Here is a 24,864-nt window from a genome sequence, read left to right on the forward strand (position 1 = left end):
TCAAATTGAACTTTGATAGTAGCTCCAAAAGAGCATTACTAAGGGTGTTGTAATAGAACAAAATATGGTAATATGATATTAACATACTAGGATCCATGTGGTGCCAAATCAGCTAATGAAGGTGATAATTAAAAGAGAGAAGCAATTAAAAATTTTATTTGAGAAAAGTAATAAAATTTCCAATGAGTCTTTGAGGTAGGAATCGAACTTGAGATGTGGCGTTGCTAAACTTCATAAGCTAACCACTCGAGGCCAAGCTTCCTAAAAACGTCTCAACTTCTACAATCGTTAATTTGAACAAGAATAAAAGAAATATTTCGGCATGCCTTATACTCTTTTTTATCATTTATTTTAATTCTTCAAAAATCCTTGTGCATGCACTTTTTAGAGCTCTAAATTCATGGATTTGTAGAAAAAATTAAAAACCTGATTAGGTGAACTCAACCATTTTCTTCGTATTTTAAACAAATTTAAAAAACAGGGAATAAATAAGGAGGGGCATTGAAAGTTTTTTATTTATTTATTTTAATTTTTTTTACTTTTTAATAATTCAATGGGAAAGGCATGCCCAACCTATTTTTTTTTTTTCAAATAGTTTAGAAATTAGCTTTTGAACGAGTTAGTGGAGAGGTGTCCGTGAAAATGAAAACCACAACGTGGTGATTAAGGTGTGGGTCCAACCCAACCCCACCCCACCCCACCCCACCCCTTCCCTTCCCTTCCCTTCCCTTCCCTGGCTAGGGGAGATGTAATGGCTTAATGCATTTCTTTCTTTTATTAATGATAATTTAATATTATAGTGCAAGGCGCCAAGGCCTCTTTTTGCAAGTTGCAGATCTGCATTGAGTATGGAGTTAGAGATAGAAAGTTGACCCCACCACTGCCCATTAACAACCACCAAAATATCTCATAAACCTTCAGATTCTACTACAGGAATCTCCTTCTGCAAATATTCCATGGAAAATGACTATAAGGAAGGTCCATAAAACTTTACATAATTAACCAATATGCCCTTCATCTTCTCTAATTTTTCCTGTCATTTAATTGGGCAGATGCTGTCCTGATTCCCTTCAGATTAGTTTAATCTTTTAGAGAGAGAAAGAGGGCCACAACCAGCAAAGCTTTATACCTTCTACAATTTCAAAGCATCAAAATCAGAAGAGAGAGAGAGAGAGGAACTACCTTCTAAAACTTTAGTGAACCCCCATAATGGGATGTCAGGAAATTAAAAATATGAAGCACAGCTTAAAATACCCTAAATCAAAAGGTTGGATACCAAGAATAAAAGTTTATATAAGGTTCACACTTTAAATTGTATTGTCGAATCAAGGTGCACCTCAAAAATCTTTCAAAAAAAGTTTTTTTTTATATTAAAAAATTATCTAATTGAAAATCTTGATATCGAAAAGTATGGATATGGAAAAACAAAAAGATTTCAAGTCTCAAAAATAGTTCATCTTGCACCACATTATCTGGACTCTCCATTTTCAAAATCTTTGTGCGTTTATAGATCTGAAATATTTTTGGAGTTTAAAATTCTACAACTAGATATAAAAAACAGACTTTCAACACATTTTAAACATGTTTTACACCAAAATTGTATCTTATGACAAAGTTTAGAGTGCGCTTTAGTTTGATTGTTTAAATTTTCTATAAAAAACACACAATATTTTCTTTTTACAACCGTAAGATATGACGCTTTTGTCGTACAACTGTCTTTATTGACTATTATAAAATCAGTTAAAATAGCCTATATATATATATATATATACCATTCTTATAACCTCTTGTACACATATTAATCGGATTATGTAATACATATTCTATGTTGTTTCTGTAATACATCTTTTATGGGGGCCAAAAGGCCTGGAGATACAAAAAGACAGATATTTACAGTTCCCCCCCCCCCCCATAATAAATGTGATTAGAGCTTCAAGCACAATTCATGGTCCAATCATCTAAACAACATACACTAAACCGAATGCAGATCAGAGAACACAGAAAAGAGAATCACACACATTTAACAAAATAAGATAAAATACAAGCAAAATAATGTTCAGGCTGCAGGGGCAAGAAGCTCATGGCAATCAGGTACATCAGAAGGGTCAACTCTGAATCTCTCTCTCAAACTCACCAACCGAGGAACGTTTACAGAGAGAACCCCATCACGAAATTCAGCTGAAATCTGAGTGATGTTTACCCCTTCTGGTAATCTGAATTTCCTCATAAACCTCCTCCTCCTCATTAATGGCCGCTCTCCTCCTTCTTCCTCTCTCATTTCATCAGTAGCCTGATTCTCTGTTCGGATTATGAGATAGAGAGAGTCCTCCACTTCCACTCTGATATCCTCCTTTCTCACTCCTAACCCAGAAGAGAATTCCCCAAATTGAATAAGATTAGAGAGAGAAACTGAAATCAAACAAAGTGAGAGAAATTTCCAAATTGAATAACATTAGAGAGAGAAAGTGCAATAAAACCTAGAGAGAGAAAGTACCTGGGAGATCTGCTGAGAAGACGTGGGCGTGGGGAGTTTCCCTCCATTCAACGTGGTTTTCTGGAGTCATCATTCTCACCCTGTAACTTGCCAGGGGGAAAGTAGAGGCCATGAAATATTGCAGAGAGGGGTTCATAGCAGAGAATTCCATTGAGGCTTTGGGGCAAGATGGGCAAAACCACAGTTGGGGCTTGATGGGTATGGGTGTCTGGTTTTGTGGGTTCCTTGTCGGACCTATATAAAACCAGAGGGCTCGATCCACTTGACAGGGTTGTTACTAAAGTACCCCTACCTTTTGCATTGATTAGTAGATATAACCCTCTTCTGGTTTTGGCTTTATTTTAGGGGAGTTTATACTAAGATACTATTTATTTATTATTATTATTATTAGAGTAATGATATTAAGAGACCTTCCACACTCATGTGTTTAGGATTTTAAAAGATCATCATTAAATTTGATACAGATCTTTAGAAAAGTTGCCACATGAGTGTGAGACTTGACTTTTTTAGAGATCTGTGCCAAATTTAATGATGATCTTTTAGGGTCCTACAGATATAAACGTGGGAGGGTCTCATAAAATCATTATTTTTATTATTATTATTTATTTTTAATACATGAAAGTTATAATTTTTCTCATTTATTAGTTGTCAAATTGGATGGCGATGATTCAGAAAGTTATAATTTTTTTTTTTTTTGAACTTTGTGTCTATTCAATCACACTCTTACAATCACCCATTTTAAAATTTAGGAAACAAAAATGATTATGACCTCTACGTATAAAAGATAAATGGTTTATTTTAAAACAATTCCTTATTTTATAGGGCAGAATGTTGAGAAATAACATACCTATAAAATGAGTGTAATGATGATCTTGAGATGGATGAGTTACAAGACAAGAATTGATAGAATTCGAAATAAATATATTTGAAGAACTTATCTCTGATTCCAATAGGTGAAGATAAGAGAAAATAGATTTAGGTAGGCTGGTCATGTACAATGCAAACCCAGTACAACACTTTTTGGCAGCTCGCCTTCATGCCGAGTCTTCCTTTGCCGCCAACTCTCATTGTAACTTTGAAAGCACTCTAGCAAGGTCAAACTAACGGCAAGTTTTTGATGTTATGCATACGTTACACATCTTCGCACTCGCTACTATGGCTAGGAGCAATTGTTTTGATGTGTAACATTAAAGCACTCATTCCGCTACGTAGCCAAGTCTTGTCAAAGCCAACAAACTATAACTCAAAAACAAGATGCAACAACTAGCGTGACAGCCGCTGTGCTAAACATGCATTCGTTTTCTTGCAAGAAGCAACAATTAAAATCCAAGTGGAAGGCTAAAAGAAAGTAAGAGATATACCCAGAAAAACAGTTGAAAGTAGTGAAAAAAGATATGGGGAGATATGACGGCAGTGAGGGAATGAAACTTGATAAGTAACATGATAGACAAGGAGGATTCGTGTAATCGATGTAAAAAAAAAGGAGACTCTGACTCTAATGAAGATGATTCTTTTCCTTGTCTTCTTGTGTAATTGAGGAGATAATAGCAACCCTAACCTTTGGGTAGATAAATGGTACACAATATTCACATGCATGAATTTGGAAACATCACTGCTCATCTAGAATTAGTATGGGTGTTTTTACCTTAAAAGTACTCGCGCACTTTATCTCTAGGAAAGAAGTCGCGATTATCACGACAAATCTTGGGGCGTGACGTAAATCTTGAAATTTTTTTTGCACACTTAATGACTCAATTTCAAGCCAAAGTTGATGGTGATCTACTTGTGCCATAGGCTTTTCATCAATATTTAAAAAAAATATGTCGTTGACCCAGATCGCCAGTCCTGAAAATCGATATGGATCGGCGGTCCTACACAGTAGATTGGCTGGATCTGTTTTATCCGACTACAACAAAAAAATAATAATAATAATAAAAAATATTATTATAAATATTTGTTGTGGTGTTTTCGGACAGTGCATTACACCGTGTTTTCTTTCACCTGGCGAGCCGAGTGGGCTTTTAACCTTATGGGCAGGCATTCAACTATTGTTATCAAGAGAACGTATACATGTTATGCTGCATTTGGAGACGTCGGGACGGCATAAATGTGGACCTTTGATTTGGAAAGATCTTTAGAGCAGCACAGCAGTTTTAAACATAAGAACGTTTGAAGGTGATGTTTTGGATATGGAAGTTGTAAAGGATAGAATCTTAAGTGATTTATGGAACTAGTTTTCAGTCACCAAAGATGGGATGGCTGTCTCTAAGCTGCTGGCCATGTTGGGCGGGGCGAGTAAATCATCAGTCTGGTGTGTGCAGCATGGTGTATATTATTGGTGATTGTAATACGATATTGATCGATTTCTCACTTATAAGCCTATGTTGTTGCCTTCTTGTCATCCAAATCAATTTATCTTGGGTCAATTTGGATCAAAACTTATTATTTGAGGATTTATTCATCAATTTTTGGTGAAGAAGAGCCGGAATTTGAACCAATCCGCCTAAACATGGATTTCTCTCTTGTTTTTCTTTCAAATACATTGAAATCTATTGCGGTTTATTATTGATTCAACCATCTACAAGATCCCCATACTTATTTGTTGGATAAAATGCTAGAGATCAAGACATCTGGCCCAAAAAATCTCGGTTGTAGTGAGAAAACAGTTTTTCAAAACAAACCCTAATCTATTGGTCAATCTATCAATTTCTTCCTTGTTTCATGCCCAAATCTTTTGAAAACTGGTTCCTTTTGATCACGATTCAACCCTCTTCATTAACACCATGATTATTTTTTTGATTAATGGCTGTAAAATAATAATTTTTGCACTAGGGCATGGTGATCTCAAATGCTAATGTAACTTATTTGTGTATTTGCTGATTTACTCACAATAATCTAGGTCTTATGGCTAAATCTATGGCTTACCGTATGAGTTTTTTTGAAATATATAAAGCCTTAGTTCAAGTGGCAGACAAAAAAAAACAAGAAGTAGGCTCAAAAGAACATTTTTACAAGTAGTGACAAAAGATATGGGGATTTATGACCTCATTGAAAGTATGACCTTTAATAGAGCAGAATAAGATATAGAGATTTATGACCTCACTGAGAGTATGACCTTTAATAGAGCAAAATGATAGATTAAGATTCACGTAGCCGGCCTCAATTAATTGAGAAAAGACTTTGACGATGATGATACGCAGTCTATATTTTTAAGTTTGTATGATATTTTGAGTTTGCTCTAAGAAAATTTTCAATAATTACAAAATTTACAAAAATTCTACTCCCCTATGTCACTGTATCTCCTTTTGGGCTCTCTCTCAGCTCTTATCTTTTCCCAGCTTTTACTCATTCCTATTTGATAGGACCTCCTATAAAAATACCTAGCATTGATGAACGTGTAATTAATTCTGCTGCCGCAACACAATTGTAGTTTGTAAAACCTTAAGCCTTTGAAGAAGCTGAAATATAATTAAGGCAGAAAACCCATTCTAAAAGATGTACCAAACTTTTTGAGCTGTTGCCAACTCTTTGCCAATTTCTGCAAAAAGGAATTTCTCTTTTGAGCATTAAAATATAATAATTCTTCAATAACCAAGACCACATTTATAACCCCTTTGACAGCAAGAACAAGACCACAATTATTTATCTCTTTATAGTTGATAAATAAGATTACATTTATCCACTAAGAAAACAACAGATAACATATAAGCTCTATATGACTCTTTGCCAGCTACATCATTTCATCACAACTCGATCGATTCCAACTTCATTCTACAAATTACACCAGAACCTTCAATGGAGAAAAAAAGAGAAGCCCAATTGTTTTTATTGGTAATGAGCCGGAATATCCTGACCTTTCACTTACAAAGAGTTTGGAGAACTCACGTATTCACCCCAAACACAAATCCATTACTGAAAGAGGGAAGATTTATCGATGCACCCTGAATCCTCACAGGAGAACGGAATGGGTTGGGGGTAACAGGATAGGTTACATGAAGGCCAGCCCCACGGAGAACTTGCTTTGCGTTTGAGCAAGAGAGCTCAGAAAACTCTGTGAAATAAGCCGGCAAATTCCTTGTTTCGATCATTTCAAGAGCTTCTCCCCAACTTGGGCAGCTCTCTAACCCTGAATTTAGCGCCACCACTACATGGGGAGAAGGAAGATAACCCATCTCTTCCTGGTACAAACCTCTGACTAGACTCACCCTCACTCTATTGTTTATAACAGACATGGTGCCTGATAAGCTTGTAGGCACCTCTGGCCCGACCATGGTTATTTGTAAACTCCCCGACCCATTGAGTAGGTGACCTATTTCAGTGAAGGCAGGCATGAAATCGAGCTCAGCTTCAGGACCCACATAGTGGATAACTACTTCCCTGCCTTTGAGCAAGAGACTCTTTGAGCCAATGCTTAGGGCTGTTATAATGTGGTGTAAGGTTAAGGGAAAGGTGAGCAGCGCAGAGGCAGGGCTGGAAAATGGGAGACACCTAAGATTATAGTACTCAGCCCAACCGGATAGAAGAATAGGAGGGCTTGGAGATGGTTCTTGGTTATGGTTAATAAATGGGGAATCAGGTGGATAGTTTGCAATTCCCCATGATTCATTGATGCTTCCCCCTCCGTTGAGAGCGGGAAGCATGCCAAAAGGGCAGTGGTTATAGCAATTGCAGAGCCTTCTCCACATACCTTTTTGATGGAGACCTACTGATTCAAGCCATTTACAAGGGTTTTCGAGGTAACACGGAAAAGTGAATACCTTTGTTTCGAGCTCTTCCTCTCTCTCCATCATTGCCTTGTAAAGCCCACAAATGCTTTTGTGGGTCTCTTTCCAATGTTGCCTTTGACAAATGGCGCCACAATATATAACCGCCCTACATCTCCCACAAAGAAGCGATTGCTCCCCTTGAACCTCTTTCTCACACATAGAGCACCTCCTTGATGCATAAAAACCAGTGAAATGCTCTATTGAATTCATTGAATCCTCCTCTTTTGGTTGCTCAATGAGGCTTGTGGGGGATTCAATAATCTTGGTTGGGATTGAATTAGACTTGGGTTTCTCACTGTAGGCTTGATTAGGTGGGTGCGATACTGTGACTGCAACTAAGTCCCAACCTTTCTGCATCTCAACAGGCCACTGAACATCCACTGTCTCAATTAGGGTGTCGAAAATGGTTAACCTTGTGCGCTTTGGAGCAGGTGCCTTCGCCTGTTGTAGCAAAGGATGAACCAAAGCAATGGCCTTCATAAGTGCATATAAAAACCTAAGCTCCTCGAGGCTCGGGTTTCTGAATTCAAGCATGCCCAGATGGGTGCAGCGAGCAACCTCCATCATAGGAAACCTATCAGGCCCTGAAGATTCTAAGGATAAAGACCTTATCATCCTCTTATTTACAGGAAACATAAAAGAGTCGAGACCGAATGTTACTCTGAGAGTTTCAATGTTGGGGACTCGATTGGTTTCTCTTGACCCAGTCATTTTTAGGGCATCTTGCTCAGTCCTGAACATGTTAAAGCCAACGTCTCCACCATCGCCACCTGTGAACTGAACATAGGGAAACAGCTGCTTTCTACTTGACCAATCTAAATCCTTGCCCACTCTGATGCTGAATAGATGACCAGGTCTCAGTCTTTTCCATGGGTCCGTTCTGTATAGAGCAGCAGCTGCTCTGTAAAGAGACTTTATGAAGCTAGGGTTGATCCCTTCTATCTTGAGAAGACAGGCTCCTGAACCAGGACCGAGGCCTGGTCCAGATCCAAACTGTTCTTGAAACCTTGTAAAGAGGTCTTTCAAGTGCAGATCCATTGAACAAAATACACTTGTCTTTCCAAATGAAATGCTCTAGTATTTCTAATGACTCTTTGAACGTACTGCAAATTCTAGATCACTTATTTGTTTTGCTTCTTTACGGGCATTGGAACTTGAGGAACCTTAAAGCATCTCCAAATGCTTTTGGCCTACTAATGACCACGGTTTTCTGCAATATCGTGTCAAAAACACCAAAACAGCAGCAAACATCTCAATCAGCATGTAAATCAACACCTCTTTGAATTCCTTTCAAGAAACTTCTTTTTTCTTTGGGGAATTCCTGAAATACATGTGAATCCTTATTGGTCTTTGATGGAAAGTTTCACAAACTCAATTTTTCCAATAAATCCTAAAAAATACAAGAATTCTGATCAAAATTCCCAAAGTATAGAGACAAACAGTAGATCTTCATTCATTCCATGATCTCTTTCACTTTAATTTCAAAAAGTTTCTTGAAACCTCAATGAGTTCCTCAACCTGGTTATTCGTTCCCCTCCGAAATACTTAAATCATCTCCAAAACTAAGCAATTCGTATCATAAACAGCCAGCAATATAAATGCATTTAAAATCATAAAATATGCACCACTGAAATCCAAAGTCTATATACACGAGAAGCATAAGATCCTTTTAACTGCAAAGGCGGATCGACAGATTGAAGCTACTGATCTGAAACAATAACTCCAAATCCAGCACAAAATGACTAATTATATCCACTAATGCATTATCCAGAACAAGTTCTTCATTTTCCAAGTAAGTATATCCTCAATTTCAAAAAGGAACACAGAGTTCATGGAGTCCTTCAATTAACAATTTATAGATCAAATAATCGAACTGAAAATATAACTAATCAACAACAAGTGATAGCCTAACTACCAGATCTGAGTCAAATGTGTCATAAAAACTGGATGCGAGATAGAGAGGGAGGCTTTGGAGCTTTTACTGTGGAGAATAAACCGCCATGGATGAAGCAAAGGTTTTGATTTTCAGTAGAAACGAGAGAGTGACGGGGTTTATTACTTTTGTAGAGTGAAAAATACCGGTAGACCGAGACCTTTTTTTATTAGGGTGCGGTTTGTATAAGGCTGAGGCTCTAAACAACCAAAGTAAAACGCACTTTCAAATAATGTCGAGAGATGTGGTAATCGAAATTTTTGTGATAGCGCTAAATTATATTTTCATCTTTAATTATAAAAATTAAAGCTTAAAAAGTAGTGCATATTGAGTAAATCTATGAAAATTTAATAATCTTGAAAATTGGATTTTCAAGGTCTAAAAATATAATATAAAAAGAATTATTTTCAAAACTTGAAATTCATTTTTTTCTCGTCTCGAGATGATCAATTTAAGGATTTTTGGGTATCAAAACAACCTGATCTAATGAAATTTTGACGTCCGCCTTATTTTGTTTGTTTAGCGCCTCGCACTTATATAAACTTTTTCATTTCCAACTAAAAGTGTACTATTGTCCATACGAGAATTGGATGCATATGGTCATGAGATTCATCACGGTTCATTCATTAGATGGATGGTGATGAAATGATAGTTAGATTTTCCAGGTGATATATATCCTATATAATCATATTATCTTTTAAAAAAGTGATTGGAACACTCCGGACCAAAATTTCTTGGCAAATGCTTCTGAAGTACTTTTCAAACGACACCACTAATCTTGATACAATTTATTTTTTGCATCCACCTGCCTAGTAAGAGAGTAATATTTTTAGAACTGAAATACACCCATGTAAATTTTTTGAAATTTGATATATTTTCTCTCTAAAAATTTAAATTTGATATGGTTTCTCTCTAAAAATTTTGCTATAGTTTCTCTCTCTAAAAATATTGTGATAGTTTCTTTCTTTAAACTTGAAATTTGATATAGTTTCTCTCTAAAAAAACCTAATGAGATAGTTTCTCACTCAAAAAATTGCCTCTCTCAAAAATTTGAAATAAGAGAAAATCATTTGGCTTGATTATTTATGGGTATGTGGAAGGGACATTGTTATGATCAAAGGACAGTACGCTCATCTAGGGGAGGTAAACTCAACGTTTGGATCAATTAAAAAAAGGGAAACGGTTTCTAGGAGTCTATGTAGAAATGAGTCATCTCCTAAAAATTTATTTTGAGATAGATTTTGAGACTTTATTTTTAAGGACATGTAATCTCTAACATGGAGATCATGAATATAAAAAAATAAATAAATTTTAAAAATTAAAAATAATAATTTTATTAAGAAAATATTTGGACTATTAATTTTAATTGTTGTTAGATGGACCACCTATTTGCATCTATCTTTATAATGGATGTTTTATACCTTTGGACTTCAAGTTGTAGAAATGCGGTCCGGAGCCCGCATGAAACAATTTTCCTTAAAAAAGAACAAAAAGAAAGCATGTGCTTAAAGACCAAGAGGGATCCCAAGTTTGAACGGAGTTGGACGGTTAGATCCAAAGGTTTTTATAATCTGAAAATCCACTTTTCAATAAAATACTTGTTTGGTGACTAGTGATATTAAAATTCTAGATTGACAAAACACCCTAAGTAGGTGCTTAACTATGAGTAAGTGTATAGTTTGCTCCTGTGGGAACACACTACATATGCTCTTCCCCTACCGAAGAACCACATGTACCAATTTTATAAAAGAAACAACCTTTTCCGTTGAAAAGTTTAATTTCTAACAAAATACCTGCCCCTAATTTATATTTATCATCCTAAGCTTTATTCGCATGATTTGGAATCAACTACCTCAATCTTACTCATCAATTATTTAGGGTTATATATGCATAATTGGTTAAAGATTCATGATAAAATATGACAAAGTTTTATGCTGACTGCCTACTTAACATAACCCACATCTTTTACCAAGGCCTGGGACGATTTAAGAGAAAATTTAAGGTCCTCATCCTTATTAGACCAGCCCCCTAATTTATATTACTTGTACCAAACCGTTGTCTGTCTGTTTTTCGATCATCAACATAAAATCATGGTCTTTTTGATTTACCTGATTTTGTTGTAAATAAAATAATCATTTTTTATCCTATTAGATAGAGTATCCCGACACAAATCGTAATAGATTGCTTATAAGATTCCTAGTGAAAAAAGGTAAGGAGATTCTTTGCTGATAGTTAAGTGGCAATAAGGTGCCTTACTCGGGGTAGGAATAGCATCGTCCAATCATATGAAGCTTCAGTATGAAATACTTCTTCATCTAGTAAATTGTCATATAAGAGAGAATTACCTGAGAGAGTGTGTGCAGCCAAGAAATTTGCAAGGTTTGACTTTTAACAGCTTTTTGTGGCACATATGTGATGTCAAACTCCATGAAAAATAATGACCATTTCGCAAGTCGACTGATAGACAATGGCGCAACAAGAGAAAATAGGGTATGATCAAGAGATGTGCTGAACTAGGTGTGCAAGTAAATAGTGTTTGAGTTTTTGTACTGCAAATATCAAAGATAAGCATATCTTTTCAATGGGAGAGCAGTTCTCCTCAACTCCTTGCATTATTCAATTTAGATAGTATAGAGCCGTCTCCTTTCTTTCATCATTATTTTGCGCTAGCAAGGTCCCGAGTGACTCATCTAATGCAATCAAGGATAAAATGAGAGGTTTCCCTGGATTTGGTGCAGAGAGAACATGAGGTTTCAACAAATAATTATTGATTTCTTCAAAAGCTATCTGACATGCTTCGTCCCATTCGAAAGTCACATCTTTTTTTAATAGACGGGAGAAGGGTTTACACCGTCCTAAAAGGTTTGAAATGAATCTCCGGATATAGGCAAGCATGCCTTAAAGAGATCTGAGCTCTCGTAAATTTCTCAAAGATGATATCTCTTAAATAACTTTAATTTGGACAGGTTCAATCTCCAAGCCTCGATAACTGACAATGAATCCCAAGAACTATCCTGATTACACTCCAAAGGAATACTTCACAGGATTCATTTTGAGTTGATGAAGACAAAGTCTTTCAAATATTTTCTCAAGATTTTGTATATGATTGCTCCTTTCATTGGACTTTACTACGAGATCATCTACGTAACATTCCACTTCTTCATGCAACATATCTTCGAAGGCAGTGGTCATAGCCCCTTGATAGGTGGCCCCGACATTTTTGAGACTGAAGGGCATCACCGTATAACAGGAAAACCTTTTGGGAGTCAGGAAGACAATACTCTTCATCTTCTGGTGCCATCCTTATTGGTTATACCTCGAATAATCATCTATAAAAGAGATGGCCTAACAACTGGCCGTCGAGTCTATCAATAATTCGGTGAAGGGTAGTGGGAAGTCATCTTTAGGACAAGCTGCCTTCAAGTCACAGAAGTCAATACATGCCATGATCTAACCATTCTTCTTCTTGACTGGCACAACATTAGCTAGCCATTTCGGTATTTGACTTTTTTTATGAAATTTGTTGTCTCTAGTTTATTCGCTTCTGCTTTGATCTGGATTTACAAGTCGACTCGGAACCTCCTTGATTTATGTTTGACAGGTTTAAAGGATGGGTCAATCGCCAACCTGTGAACTTCGACTTGACGGTCAAGATCGAGCATCTCCTAATAATGTTAGGCAAAGACATCCTGATTGGCTCGCAAGAATTCAGTGTACTCCTCTTCAGGAGACATAATAGCTGAGATAAAAGTAAGTTTAGGGTCAGCTTCATCACCCAAATTTATGTCTTCCAAATTATCGGATGTCATAGAGTCCATTGAAATAAGGTTTATGTGCATATATAGCATAAATAGAACTACTTTTTTTAATTTTTTGGGTTAAAAATCATTTAAATGACCTTATAAAAAATTTATTTGAAATTTTTATTTATAAAAATTCTCTTGTAAATTAAAAGATATGTCAGGTGTATAGATCCAAAGGATCCAAATTAATTAAGGTTTTTGTACATATATAGGACCAAGCTAGCTTCTTAGTTTTCTTAAAGTTGGCAGTATTTGTATTATTATTATTGTCTAAAACATACATAAGTATAAATTAAGGGATATGAAAATGAATTTATCCTTTCATGCAAATAAATAAGGATTAATAAATTCTCAAAATTTTATTGAATCACTTCATTTCCTACTTTCTAAATTAAGGAATATTTATATTATTGGGAACTTGTGCTTTCAAGTCTATTTGTAAATCACAGAGAAGTACCTTATTAATCAATTACCGAACCACAAAGAGGTATGCAAATTACATGAAATTAAAAAGAACCCAAAGAAGAAATATGGTAATTTTTTTATTATTGCTTAGCGGACTTCATCAATCACCCCGTGGTTTAAATCTTAGTGTTACGGTTGATTTTTAATTTCATGTAATTTGCATACCACTTTGTGGTTCGGCAATTGATTAATAAAGAACTTCTATGTGATTTACAAATGGGTGAGGTTTGTATAGAGCCAAGGCTCTAAACCACCAAAGTAAAGCACACATTCAAATAGTATCGAGAAATGTGGCTTCGATGCTATAAATCTTTGTGGTAGCCTTAAAATATATTTTTATATTTAATTATAAAATTTAAAGCTTCAAACACAGTGTAAATCGAGCAGATCTATGAAATCTTGAAAATTGACGGTCAAAAAATATATTACAAGATGCATTATTTTCAAATTTTGAAAATTTTCTCATGTCTATGCATCTTGGTGCTGAGATGATCAATTTGATGATTTTTGGGCATCAAAACAAACCTTTTTAGTGAGATTTTTTATGTGAGCTCTAATTTGGTTGTTTAGAGCCTTGGCTCAATATAAACTTTTTCCTTATTCTTTAGCCCATTGACAATCAAATAATAAAGAAAACTTAATAAATATACGTTTATCCATGCGTCGTGATCAATTTCCCTAGTTCACTTTATCAAAATAGCATTGAATACCTTATTTCCTAATTTTTTGTCAAACAAAAAAAAGAAACAAAAGTTAATACCTTATTTCGAAAGGTCGTTGGAGAATATCAAAACTAAGTGAGAAATAAAGCACCTCAACCTCTTTTTTTTCTGGAAAAAGAGCCTGGAGAGTATCAAACTAAGTGAGAAATGAAGCACCTCAACCTCTTTTTTTACTGGAAAAAGAGCCCAGACTTAATTGGTTAGCGCCTAAAAAATTGCAATGCTACCTCCTAGGCCTACTAAGGGTAGGGGCCCTCTCTCCACTTATTTACCCAAACAATAAAACAAAACTCTCTCTTTATTTATATTTTGCTTTATATTCCCACATAAAACCAAACCCGATATAATTAGGGGCAAGCTTTCTATACTTCCCTTATAGCATAAAACCGTTCATTCTGAATAGAGGGTTACGATTGCTCCAATCACAATGTCACATCTCTGTACTATTTTATTTTTAATATTGTTTCTATGAACTATTTGGATGCCAAATTTTGGACATTCAATCCTCTATTAAACTGTACTAGTGAAAAATATTAAAAAAATATTTTCAATAAAATAAAATAACCAAAATACCTTTGAAAGATTTAAAAGGTATTTTGGTCATTATATTTTATTGAAAAATTATTTTAAATATTTTTTATAGGTGCGCTCCAATGAGAAGATGATATGTACCAAATTTCATATTCATACAATTTGTATAAAAGAAACTAAAAATTTTGAGATGTCGGATCTAAGATCAAACGGTGACTCTCTTGATCAAAATTGGACGGCTGGATGGTAAGGGAAGCATAGATCTTCTATGTTGTAGGAGAAGTATAGAAACCTTTCCCTATAATTAGAACCTTAATTATCCAATTTCTCTTTCCCATATTGCTCTGGCTAGTTTTTCTTTTTATCAAAAACACCCCTATGGGGATAGGATAAGGTAACTTTTGTAATGCTTTCTTTCTCTTATTTTTATAAAAATCTTTATTATTTTAAACAATTTAGATAATTTAAAAAGAAAAAATTATTGATAATTTAATATGTTCACTCTGAGTAAGCACCCAGGGCTTGTCTTAATCTCCTGCAATCTAAAAGCCCTAAAAGATCAAAAAGTTAAAAAAGAAAAAAAAGCAAAGATGAAACTAATCCGAAAACAATAAAAAAAGTTCCAAATAAACTGAAAATATATATGTAAAACATGGATTTAGGAAAGATTGATTTACAGTTGGAGATATTTCAAAAAATCCAAAAAAAGAAAAAAATATAAAAAATATGGCATATGACAAGAAGAACTCACAAAATCATTGTCAAAACATCCAAAATTACACACAAAATTCATACATTGATTCCACAATTCATCATAAATTTATGATCTTTACATTTTTTTTTTAATTAACTTTTGAATTTTACCCGAGTGCTCGCCTCAGCAAGGGCCGAATTGAAGGCTCAGTTTCTAAACGTTGATCATGCATAAGATGCAAGATGCAATTTTGAAGAAAATCCACTGCTTGTTAGTCCAAGTCCTCAAATGCTGTAACTGAAAACTTCACCATAATTTTCATCCCCTCGCACATGGATTTATGTAAATACATAAAAATTCCATGAAATTTTCATTACTCGGAATAAATAATACAGCATTTTGTTATTCTCTCTAAGTGCAATTAAGTTCTGGTAAATTCCGATCACAATAACTATCGACACAAACACAATACTGCATAGAAACACTGATAAATACCTGTTTTTACAGAGTAATGAAGGGTTTAGACGATCCTACTCCATTGCTCTATGAAAATATGACTAAAAGACAATGAAAATTACACAGCCTGCGAAACACAAACTCGCCATGGTAGCTGAGATGTGAAGCATTACAGAGAAAATGTTATTGTGCTCTTGAAACAGGATAAGGGGGTGGCAGACTAACCATTGCTTGTCTACTACAAAACAAACTTTTCAAAAAACTTCAATTGTCCATGGATTTGCTTGCACACATCAGAGTTTATAAATGACAAACCCATTTGAATTCTTTTCTTCAGTTTTCGGATGTGTTTTCTGAGTCGAATTCTCAATTTGCAGAGTCTCAATCTCAACAAAGATGGCCTCCTTCTTGGCTTGTCTGATTTTTCAAGTGTCTTTGCAATCAAATAGAGAGCAAGCCTATGGTTTTGCTCTTCAGGGTCTTCATGGAAGGCTGGTAGCTTGTAATAAGCATATGCCTTCCCCATTTGACAGAAGGAAGGAAAGGGCACTTTGAAGGACCTTCTTGAGGCAAACTTGTGTTTATGTAGTAGGATGTGTTAATGGTGGCAAAGGAGTAAGGCTTGGACTGGGCCAGGGATGGGGCATGGCCTCCCCCTACTTGGCCCAGAGCCTGTTTGACTCTTGAGCTCGGTTGCCGGCCCGATCTTGTTAGTGGGACAATGTAGGGTTGTGCAATTAGATTTTTTTTCTTTTTTTTTTCTGTTTTCTAATTTCATAAAAGGAAAACAAAAATAATGCTTCAGGCCCAGGCCTTGCCCTTGGATCCTAATCCATTCCCACCCAACAAATGATTGCAGATGATGTATTCTTCCTTTATCAGTTTCAAGGATGTCAATGGGCCGATTGGCCCGGTCCAGCCATCCCCTTGGATCCTAATCCAGTCCCACCCAACAAATGATTGCAGATGATGTATTCTTCCTTTATCAGTTTCAAGGATGTCAATGGGCCGATTGGCCCGGTCCAGCCATGCTGATCCTAAAAAACTAGAGCCTGGGCCATATTTCGGTTGTGCAATTAGATTTTTTTTTTTCCATTTTCGTTTTCTAATTTCATAAAAGGAAAACAAAAATATAGTTCATGGATCCCGGTCCATTCCCACCCTACAAATGATTGCAGATGATGTATTTTTCCTTTATCAGTTTTAAGGGTGTCAATGGGCCGCCGGCCCAGCCATCCCGATCCCCATGAAATATGGCCTGAGGGCCGGGCAGACATGCCTGAGGGGAGGATCGTACGAGGGCTGGGTCAGGTTACCACGTTCCCTTTTATTTGTTTTTTCTTTTGTTCTATTCTCAATTTTATATGGATTGGTCCGGCTCGGCCGACATATGGCCAGAGCTGGGCCTAGGCGAGGGCCGGCAGGGTTAGGGCCAGGGGCAGGCCGGCCCTTTGCCACCCCTAATTTATCTATTTGTTAGAGAAAGGTCTTAACCGGCATTCATTCTTTTTAATGTTTTTTTTTTTTGGGTTAACCTTTTTGTTATCTCTAATGATTTGAGTTAATATAAAATTGTTGCCCACCGACTAGTGGAATCCGCCATTGACAGTATAGAAGGGTGTTGCGTCGACAGCATGGTGCCAATTGGCACGTAGTGTGGATACCAAGGAGTTGACATTCCTCCTAAACACCATTTTAATATGAAACAAAATTATATAAGAGTGAGGCTTTAAACAATCAAATTAAAGTGCACATCAAAAACTCATTAGAAAAGGTGGTTTCGATGTTCAAATATTTTGAAATTGATCACCTTGACGTCAAGATATATCGAGATGAGAAAAAATGGATTTTAACTCTTAGAATTAATGCATCTTGTAATGTATTTTTTAGACCGTCAATTTTCAAGATTTTTCAAATGATATTTTTAAAGCTTTTAAATTTTATAATTAGATATGAAAATAGATTTTCAAGCTATTCCAAATATTTGTAATACTGAAACAACTATCTTCGATACTTTTTTAAAGTGCACCTTACTTTGATTGCTTAGAGCCTCACCCTTATATAAACCATACATTTTTAATATTGTTTTAGTTGCTATTATTGTCATTTAACTACTATACGCATTAATACATTAATCTGATTGTTAGCTATCCAATGACATTTGTCAAAACAGCCCACACGTTGATGCATAGGCAAAGTTTTCAAAAAAAAAAAAAATTTGTTGTCATGATCGTAGGTGTACATTGGCATCTAGAAGAGGCGCGCATGCACATTAATTGTGCTTAAAATATTCATGAGTGTCCATAGTTTCTATACAACCAAGCAACTAACTATGAAATTATTAAAAGAGTAATGATCCTATAAGACCCTCTCAGATTTATATGTGTAAATCTCAAAGGATCATCATTAAATTTGACACAGATATTTAGAAAAGTCAAGTCTCACACCCATGTAATAACTTTTCTAAATATCTGTGTCAAATTTAATGGTGATCCTTTGAATCCTACACACATGAGTGTGGGAGGGTCTTATTGTATCGTTACTCTTATTAAAAATACAACTAGGTAACTAACTATGAAATTATTAAATCAATGGGCTCATAATGCCAATAAATTTAGAAGAATGAAATGCTTAGTGAGGGATTGAGGGGCAATGAGTTGGTGTAGGTGCAAATGACTATGCTCAATAGCCAAGGATGCATTTGATGCACCAGTCATATGGCAGGAAATGGGTTAGGTCAAGATTAGGATCGACCTAACCCAGGTCTGCCCAATTGGGTCTAAGTTAGAGCCAGATTTGACTTGGATCAAGCTCAAATCAAGTCATAGTCATGAATTATACAAAATAACAATAGGGAGTGATTTAGTGTTATGTATAGTAACTAGTATCATGCACATGCGCTGCAGGTGCCATTAAAACGTCTGCCATGCATAATATAATAGATATAATATTGCACCTTGAATAAATTAAAAAATGTAATTATGATAACTATAAAATGGAATACATATAAATAAAACTACTATTGATATTAAGAGGAAACATAATAGTTGTTCGCACACACATTTACACAGAGAGATCTGAATAAAAATAAAGATGTGAAATTATTTCAATAATGCCTCTTAAAATAAGTATGGTATACTGCTACATTGACATAAAAATCATTAAAATGCAACAATAACTAATTTTTATAATTACATGCCTTTTTTATTCTAACGACAAATAACATGACTCCTTTTTTTAGAGAAGTCAACTTAATTTAAATGAAACATTTAAAATCTGGTTATGAGAGGTGAAAATTGGTCATAATTGCTCTAGAATGAATATTTTGACAAAAACTATTTTCCAATTTTAGGAATTATTTAAAATGGGAAAAGTGTAAGAGGTAAAACTTAAGAAGCATTTCAAATACAAATTTTTTTTAAAATTCTTTATACCCAATCTAGTGGTAGTAGTTTCTATTTAAAAAGTGAATGAAGATACACCAATGCATCCAAAAAGGGTTTTTAAATAAACTTAAAAGCAACTTTTATAGAGGGAGAGAGTGTGAAAGAGATGGACTCCACAAACCTTTAATCGACACAAAATAATCTTCAATTGTACCTCATTATGATCTCTTTGGAGAGAATTATGCATCAACCGTACATTTGCAAAGACCAACTAATGCTTGTTCTTCTTGCTCTTTAACAACAGTTTTCTTTTTTGTTTTACAATATACTTTGGAGAATGTCTTGAGAAAGAGAGATTCTCGAAACCTCTTTCTAATAATTTTATAAAGAGATAGAGAGATGATACATTTTGAAAATGTACAGTATTTCATGCAATATACATGCAATATTTAAGATATACACCTATGATTCATGCCTCTCTAAGACTATTGTGTGCAATATTTTTAGGAAGTACATGGCATGAATATACCTCCTTTTTTTTTCTATTTTATTTTATTTTTATCGAGGATACGAAAAGGGAACGGAGCCTCTCTCTGAAATTTAGTATTTCTCTTGCCTTTCTTCATATATCTCTACACCAATATTTTTAGGAAGTCTCTCTCAGATATTAATAGAAAATATTAAAAAAAATTGTCTATTAATAACAACCATGAAAATTATATTTTGAGATTTTCTATCTTCTAACAATCTCTTCCTCCTTAATTTTCTCTCCATATATCCTCTCACATCACTCTCTCAACCAACTCTCACATCTCTCTCTCATCCAAGTCTCATTCTCTCTAAAGAGGGTACACAGATATTTGTTGATAATCGTCTTTAATCCTAAATATTAAGGTATTGTTTTCCTATTTCTTTGGAATTGCTATTAACCCAATTTCCTATTGGTTAGGAGTTGATTTTGTGGGGTAATGTCCTATTAAATTAACCATCTTTTTTTTTTTTTTATAAATAGTAACAGATTCCCTAATAGTAGGAAAAAGTTAGCCACCATTTTATAGGGTTTTTTCTTTATTTATATTTTGTATTTTTTTGTAGAGGGAGAAAACTGTAGAGATGAGGTATTAGGGGAGGAGGCATTAGGGGAGATTGGATTTCTTATCTGGTTTATTAGGTATGAGTCTCTAGTAATTTTTTCTCATTGATTAATGGAAAAACATCGGTCGTTTTCACCCATGGATTTGTGACGATTTACATGATTTGTGGTATTTTTTTCTGTTATTTTTTTTCTGCTTTATTTTTCTTGCTTCTTGCCTATGTTTTTTTTTTTTACGGTACTTTATTTATAAAAAATCAACCCATTAAGTTTAAAACTTCTGCACAGAATGAACAATGATTCGAAACTTAATGTCTGCCCTATAAACAAACCAAGTTGGACAGGAACTTCCTTAATCGTTCTAGAATAGTCCAAAACTGTCTATTCTATAGGAGATATTATGAAAGGAAAAAGTTTATGTATCTTAGCAATCTCATACCGTAGAAATAAGGTGCACGTCAAAATTAAGTAAAAGATAGTATTTAAAATTTGATAAACCTTTCAATTGATCATCACAATCTCAAGATTTATGGCATAATGAAGAAAAATAATTTCAAGTCCTAAAAATAATTCATCTTGTAACAACTTTTTTGAACCGTCTACTTTCAAGATTTTGAAATGTTTCTAGATATACTCAATCTGTACTTTTTTTAGAATTTTAAATTATATAATGAAGGTTGAACATGGATTTCAAGCCATTGGAAGGTTGTTTCTGATACTAGAGCTAGAGCTGCATCTTCCGACAAATTTAGAGGCGTGCCTCACTTGTATAGTATAAGATCGGCACCTTATATGAACCTCACCGGTTGAGAAATCCTATATTTTGAAAAGTTGACGTAACTTTCCTTAGGCTTACACTTGAATAAGAATGTGACTTTATTGCTGCGGTGCCCGGCATTTTTAATGCCCGGTTTACTTTAACTTTGCCTTTTCATTTGTTCGCAAAATTGTTTCTAATCCGCCGAGTTAGTCGGCTCGGGCCCTCGCCAAACTCAAGGCGTCCCATTTAGGTGTTCAATTTAAGGATATTAAAGATGAGAATGGAGTTGGGGTCGTGGTGGTGGTACCACTCGTGCTCTAGGGGCTTGTCATCTTCATTGAATTACAAAATAAAAATAAAAAAATGAAAATATTAAAGATAATTAAAATTAATAAAGAATTTATTTGGGATATATTTCTTATGCTTTCTATCTTTTTGCTAAAGATTAGAAAGTGTTTTGGTCATAAATACTTATTTTTATATTTTTCATCTATTTTATATTATTTGAAAAATACCTCCAGTCACAAGTTGATTTTTTAAATGGTGCAGTTTATATAGAGCCACAATCAAAGTAAAACACACCTCCAAATAGTTTCGAGAAATGTGGTTTCAATACTAGAAACTTTTGTGATACCCTTAAAATATATTTTCATCTCTAGTTAAAAATTTCAAGCTTAATAAATAGTGTAGCTTGAGTAGATCTATAAAAACTTGAAAATTGATAGTCCAAAAATGCATTACAAGATGCGCTATTTCCAAAACTTGAAATCCAATTTTTTCTCATGTTCATGCATCGTGATGTTGAGATGATCAATTTGAAGATATTTGAGCATCAAAACAACCTCTTCTAGTAAAATTTTTGAGGTGCACTCTAATTTGATTGTTTAGAGAGTCGCATTTATATAAACTTTTTTTCTTTTTTAAAATCTATTTTTTTAACATCATTTTGTCACCCTCACCCAAAGTAGAAAAATAGTGTTGAATATGGAAGTGAGGAGTTTCATAATCATGTCCACATTTTGCATGCACTTGTATTCCCTCCTTTGTGGTGCAGGTTAGATGCATGAGCATGTTGAGATGCAATAAATTAAAATTATGGGATTAGATAATGGGCTTTTTTACTTTTAATAAAGCCGCTTGTTTCATATTAGCTATTAGATCTTGTTTCTAGCCATGGCTCATGAGGCAATGGTGGTTTGCATTTGTCTTTTGAGGAAATTAAATACCCTCGAAAGCCCAAACCGCCCAGGTTAAAGTTGCCAAAGCAATTCTCTACAAACAAATCCTCACCATTGAAAAAGTTTATATAAGTGCAAGGCTCTAAATAATCAAATTAGGGCGCACTACAAAAATTTCACTAGAAAAGGTTGTTTTGATGCTAAAAAATATTCAAATTGATCATCCGGACCTCAAAATGCATGGACATGAGAAAAAAATGGATTTCAAGTTTTTGAAATAGTACATCTTGTAATGCATTTTTGGACGGTCAATTTTCAAATTTTCAGGTTTTCATAGATATGCTCGATCTACACTATTTTTGAAGCTTTACATTTTATGATTAAATATTAAAATATATTTTAAGGCTTTCACAAAGATTTCCAGTATTGAAACCACATTTCTCTAAACAATATTTGAAGGTGCACTTTACTTGGATGGTTTAGAACATCAGCCTTATACAAACCATACCCTCGGATCTAAGCCGTTAATCAAACGCACAACGTAGGTGCCGTAAGTAACTAATTGGCCTATAAGTGCATATACTATGCTCCTGCTGCAGCATAGTATACACTTATTCCCTCAGGCAAAACACCAACTTGGAAAGATATTTTTATGAAATTTTGATAACCACATAAAAATCACTAAATGGTTGTATTTTTTCAAGAAAAGAATTTGAATTTAGAATTTTCAAACACTTGGATCTCACGTTTGAGAAATTGGATGGTTTTTATTTAATCTTGACGCATTATTTTCTATAAACCCATAAGGAATGCGGTTTACAAAATAATTGACTATAGCATATTGGTTAAAGAGGCTATGTCCCCGATGTTTGGGGTCCTAAAAATGGTCTTAGATTGGGTTTTTCCTGAGGGAGTAAATAAATAGTGTTCTCACTTGGGAGCACAAAATCTTTGGACAACATATAATACGAGGGTAAAACTCCAACTTTTTACTATCACATTGTTTTTACTTTCTTGATGATGGTTGAATAGACCAAAAAGTACACATCTTAATGTACCGCTGTTGCCAACAATCATAACCCTTTTAGACATTCTTTTACTATGCCTTTATAACGGATTATATATTATAAGATCATTTATCTTTTGGTATAAAGAGGTTACATTTATATTTAACAATTGGATGTAAACTTTGATAGTGTGAAGTGCATCAAAATATTTGATAAATTTTGCTTTGATCTTCGTGCTCAATCCATGATACATCCCTAAGTATAAATGTAAAGCTCCAAAAATCGTTTAGCTCAAGCTAATATATAGATACTAAAGGTTTTTTAAGATAGATAGTTCAAATAATATGTTACTAAATATATTATTTTTAGATTTTCAAATAATTTTTTTTTTTAATATCTATATATCTTGAAGCTAATTAATTGTAAGATTTTTTGACATCAAAACACCCGTTTGGGTGGTACTTCACTACGCACCTTACGTCTACCATACAAGGTCGACACAACATAAATTTTTTCGTTGATTTAAAGAACATGGAAAGAAATAGTATAATTTATGTGAAAAGCTAGAAGAAGAATTTCCTTGCAAGATCACCTTCTCATGATGTATATTTTCAATCTTCTTCTTCTTCTTTTTTTCATTTTTTTGTTGTCTATGGATTCAGACTTACAAGTAAACAAAGAAAAAAGCAAATTTTTTTTTTCATTTTATAAACTCACATTTTTTTTTAAGAAAAATATGGAATGAGACCATTTACCTTGGTACAAGGTGATCACATTAATATTGACTATTGGATGTGAAATTGGGTGGTTACAATTATTCCATTGACCACGTTCAAATTTCAAAAGAAATTTTCTCGAACTTTGTGACACATCCAAGCTACCAAATGTCACATTGGATGGTTGTAAGTAATTGTAACCACCTTGTATCAAAGGTAAATGGTCTCATTATATACAATCATTTGTTTTTAACTCTCTCCATGAAAGAAATTTCTACAAAAGAACCAAATATGTTTGTCTATCAAAATCTCTATTCGTAAGGGAGATTTTCGAGAAAGCAACTTCAATGTCTTTTACAAAATGAAGCCGCTTTCTCTTGAAATAGGCAAAGATCTTCCTCATGTTATATAGTAGCGTGACCCACATATATTTCCTAGAGAGAGACTTCCCATGAACCAAATAAGGGAAATTGGCTTAGTTGACGGAAATCTCTTTCATGGAGAGAGATTTCCTACAAACATATGGACCTTAGAGCCATTATGATACAAATTAAGGTTGATTCTTTACAAATCGGCATTTTAACTTGCAAAAAGCTCTAATAGATCACAAGAAAAACAATAGTAGAGAATGAAGGAAAAATCAGAAACTAAGAGGAATCCACATCTCAAGGTTTAATTACCAAAAGGTCTATGCAGAAAATAACAATTCAACCCCCTAAATTCTTCAATAACAAGTAATTAAATGTAACAATCCTAAACTTTCACAAAAAAAAAAACAAAAAAAAAAAAAAAAAAAAGAGAAAAAGAAGAAGAAGAAGAAAAGAAACTTTTAATAAGTGATGGTCCATATGATTGTGATG

The 24,864-nt window shown here is 34.4% G+C and overlaps 2 protein-coding genes across 2 annotated transcripts; both read right to left on the reverse strand.

The window, feature by feature from the left end:
• Window positions 1-1,993: 1,993 nt before the first annotated feature.
• On the reverse strand, window positions 1,994-2,704 carry LOC18448031 (HSP20-like chaperones superfamily protein). Its single transcript, XM_006858109.4, has 2 exons — window positions 2,495-2,704; window positions 1,994-2,361 (listed from the first exon to the last, which is right to left on the reverse strand). The coding sequence occupies exons 1-2, from the start codon at window positions 2,643-2,645 to the stop codon at window positions 2,057-2,059; spliced, it is 456 nt and encodes a 151-aa protein (XP_006858171.1). The 5' UTR covers window positions 2,646-2,704; the 3' UTR covers window positions 1,994-2,056.
• Window positions 2,705-6,107: 3,403 nt separating this feature from the next.
• LOC18448032 (zinc finger MYND domain protein) lies at window positions 6,108-9,436 on the reverse strand. The gene has a single exon (XM_006858110.4). It carries the CDS (start codon window positions 8,296-8,298, stop codon window positions 6,376-6,378), a length of 1,923 nt encoding a protein of 640 aa, XP_006858172.1. The 5' UTR covers window positions 8,299-9,436; the 3' UTR covers window positions 6,108-6,375.
• Window positions 9,437-24,864: the final 15,428 nt, after the last annotated feature.

This window comes from Amborella trichopoda, chromosome 2, assembly GCF_054954075.1.
Source record: "Amborella trichopoda isolate Santa Cruz 75 chromosome 2, AtrichopodaSantaCruz75HAP2 v2.0, whole genome shotgun sequence".
NCBI lineage: Eukaryota > Viridiplantae > Streptophyta > Magnoliopsida > Amborellales > Amborellaceae > Amborella > Amborella trichopoda.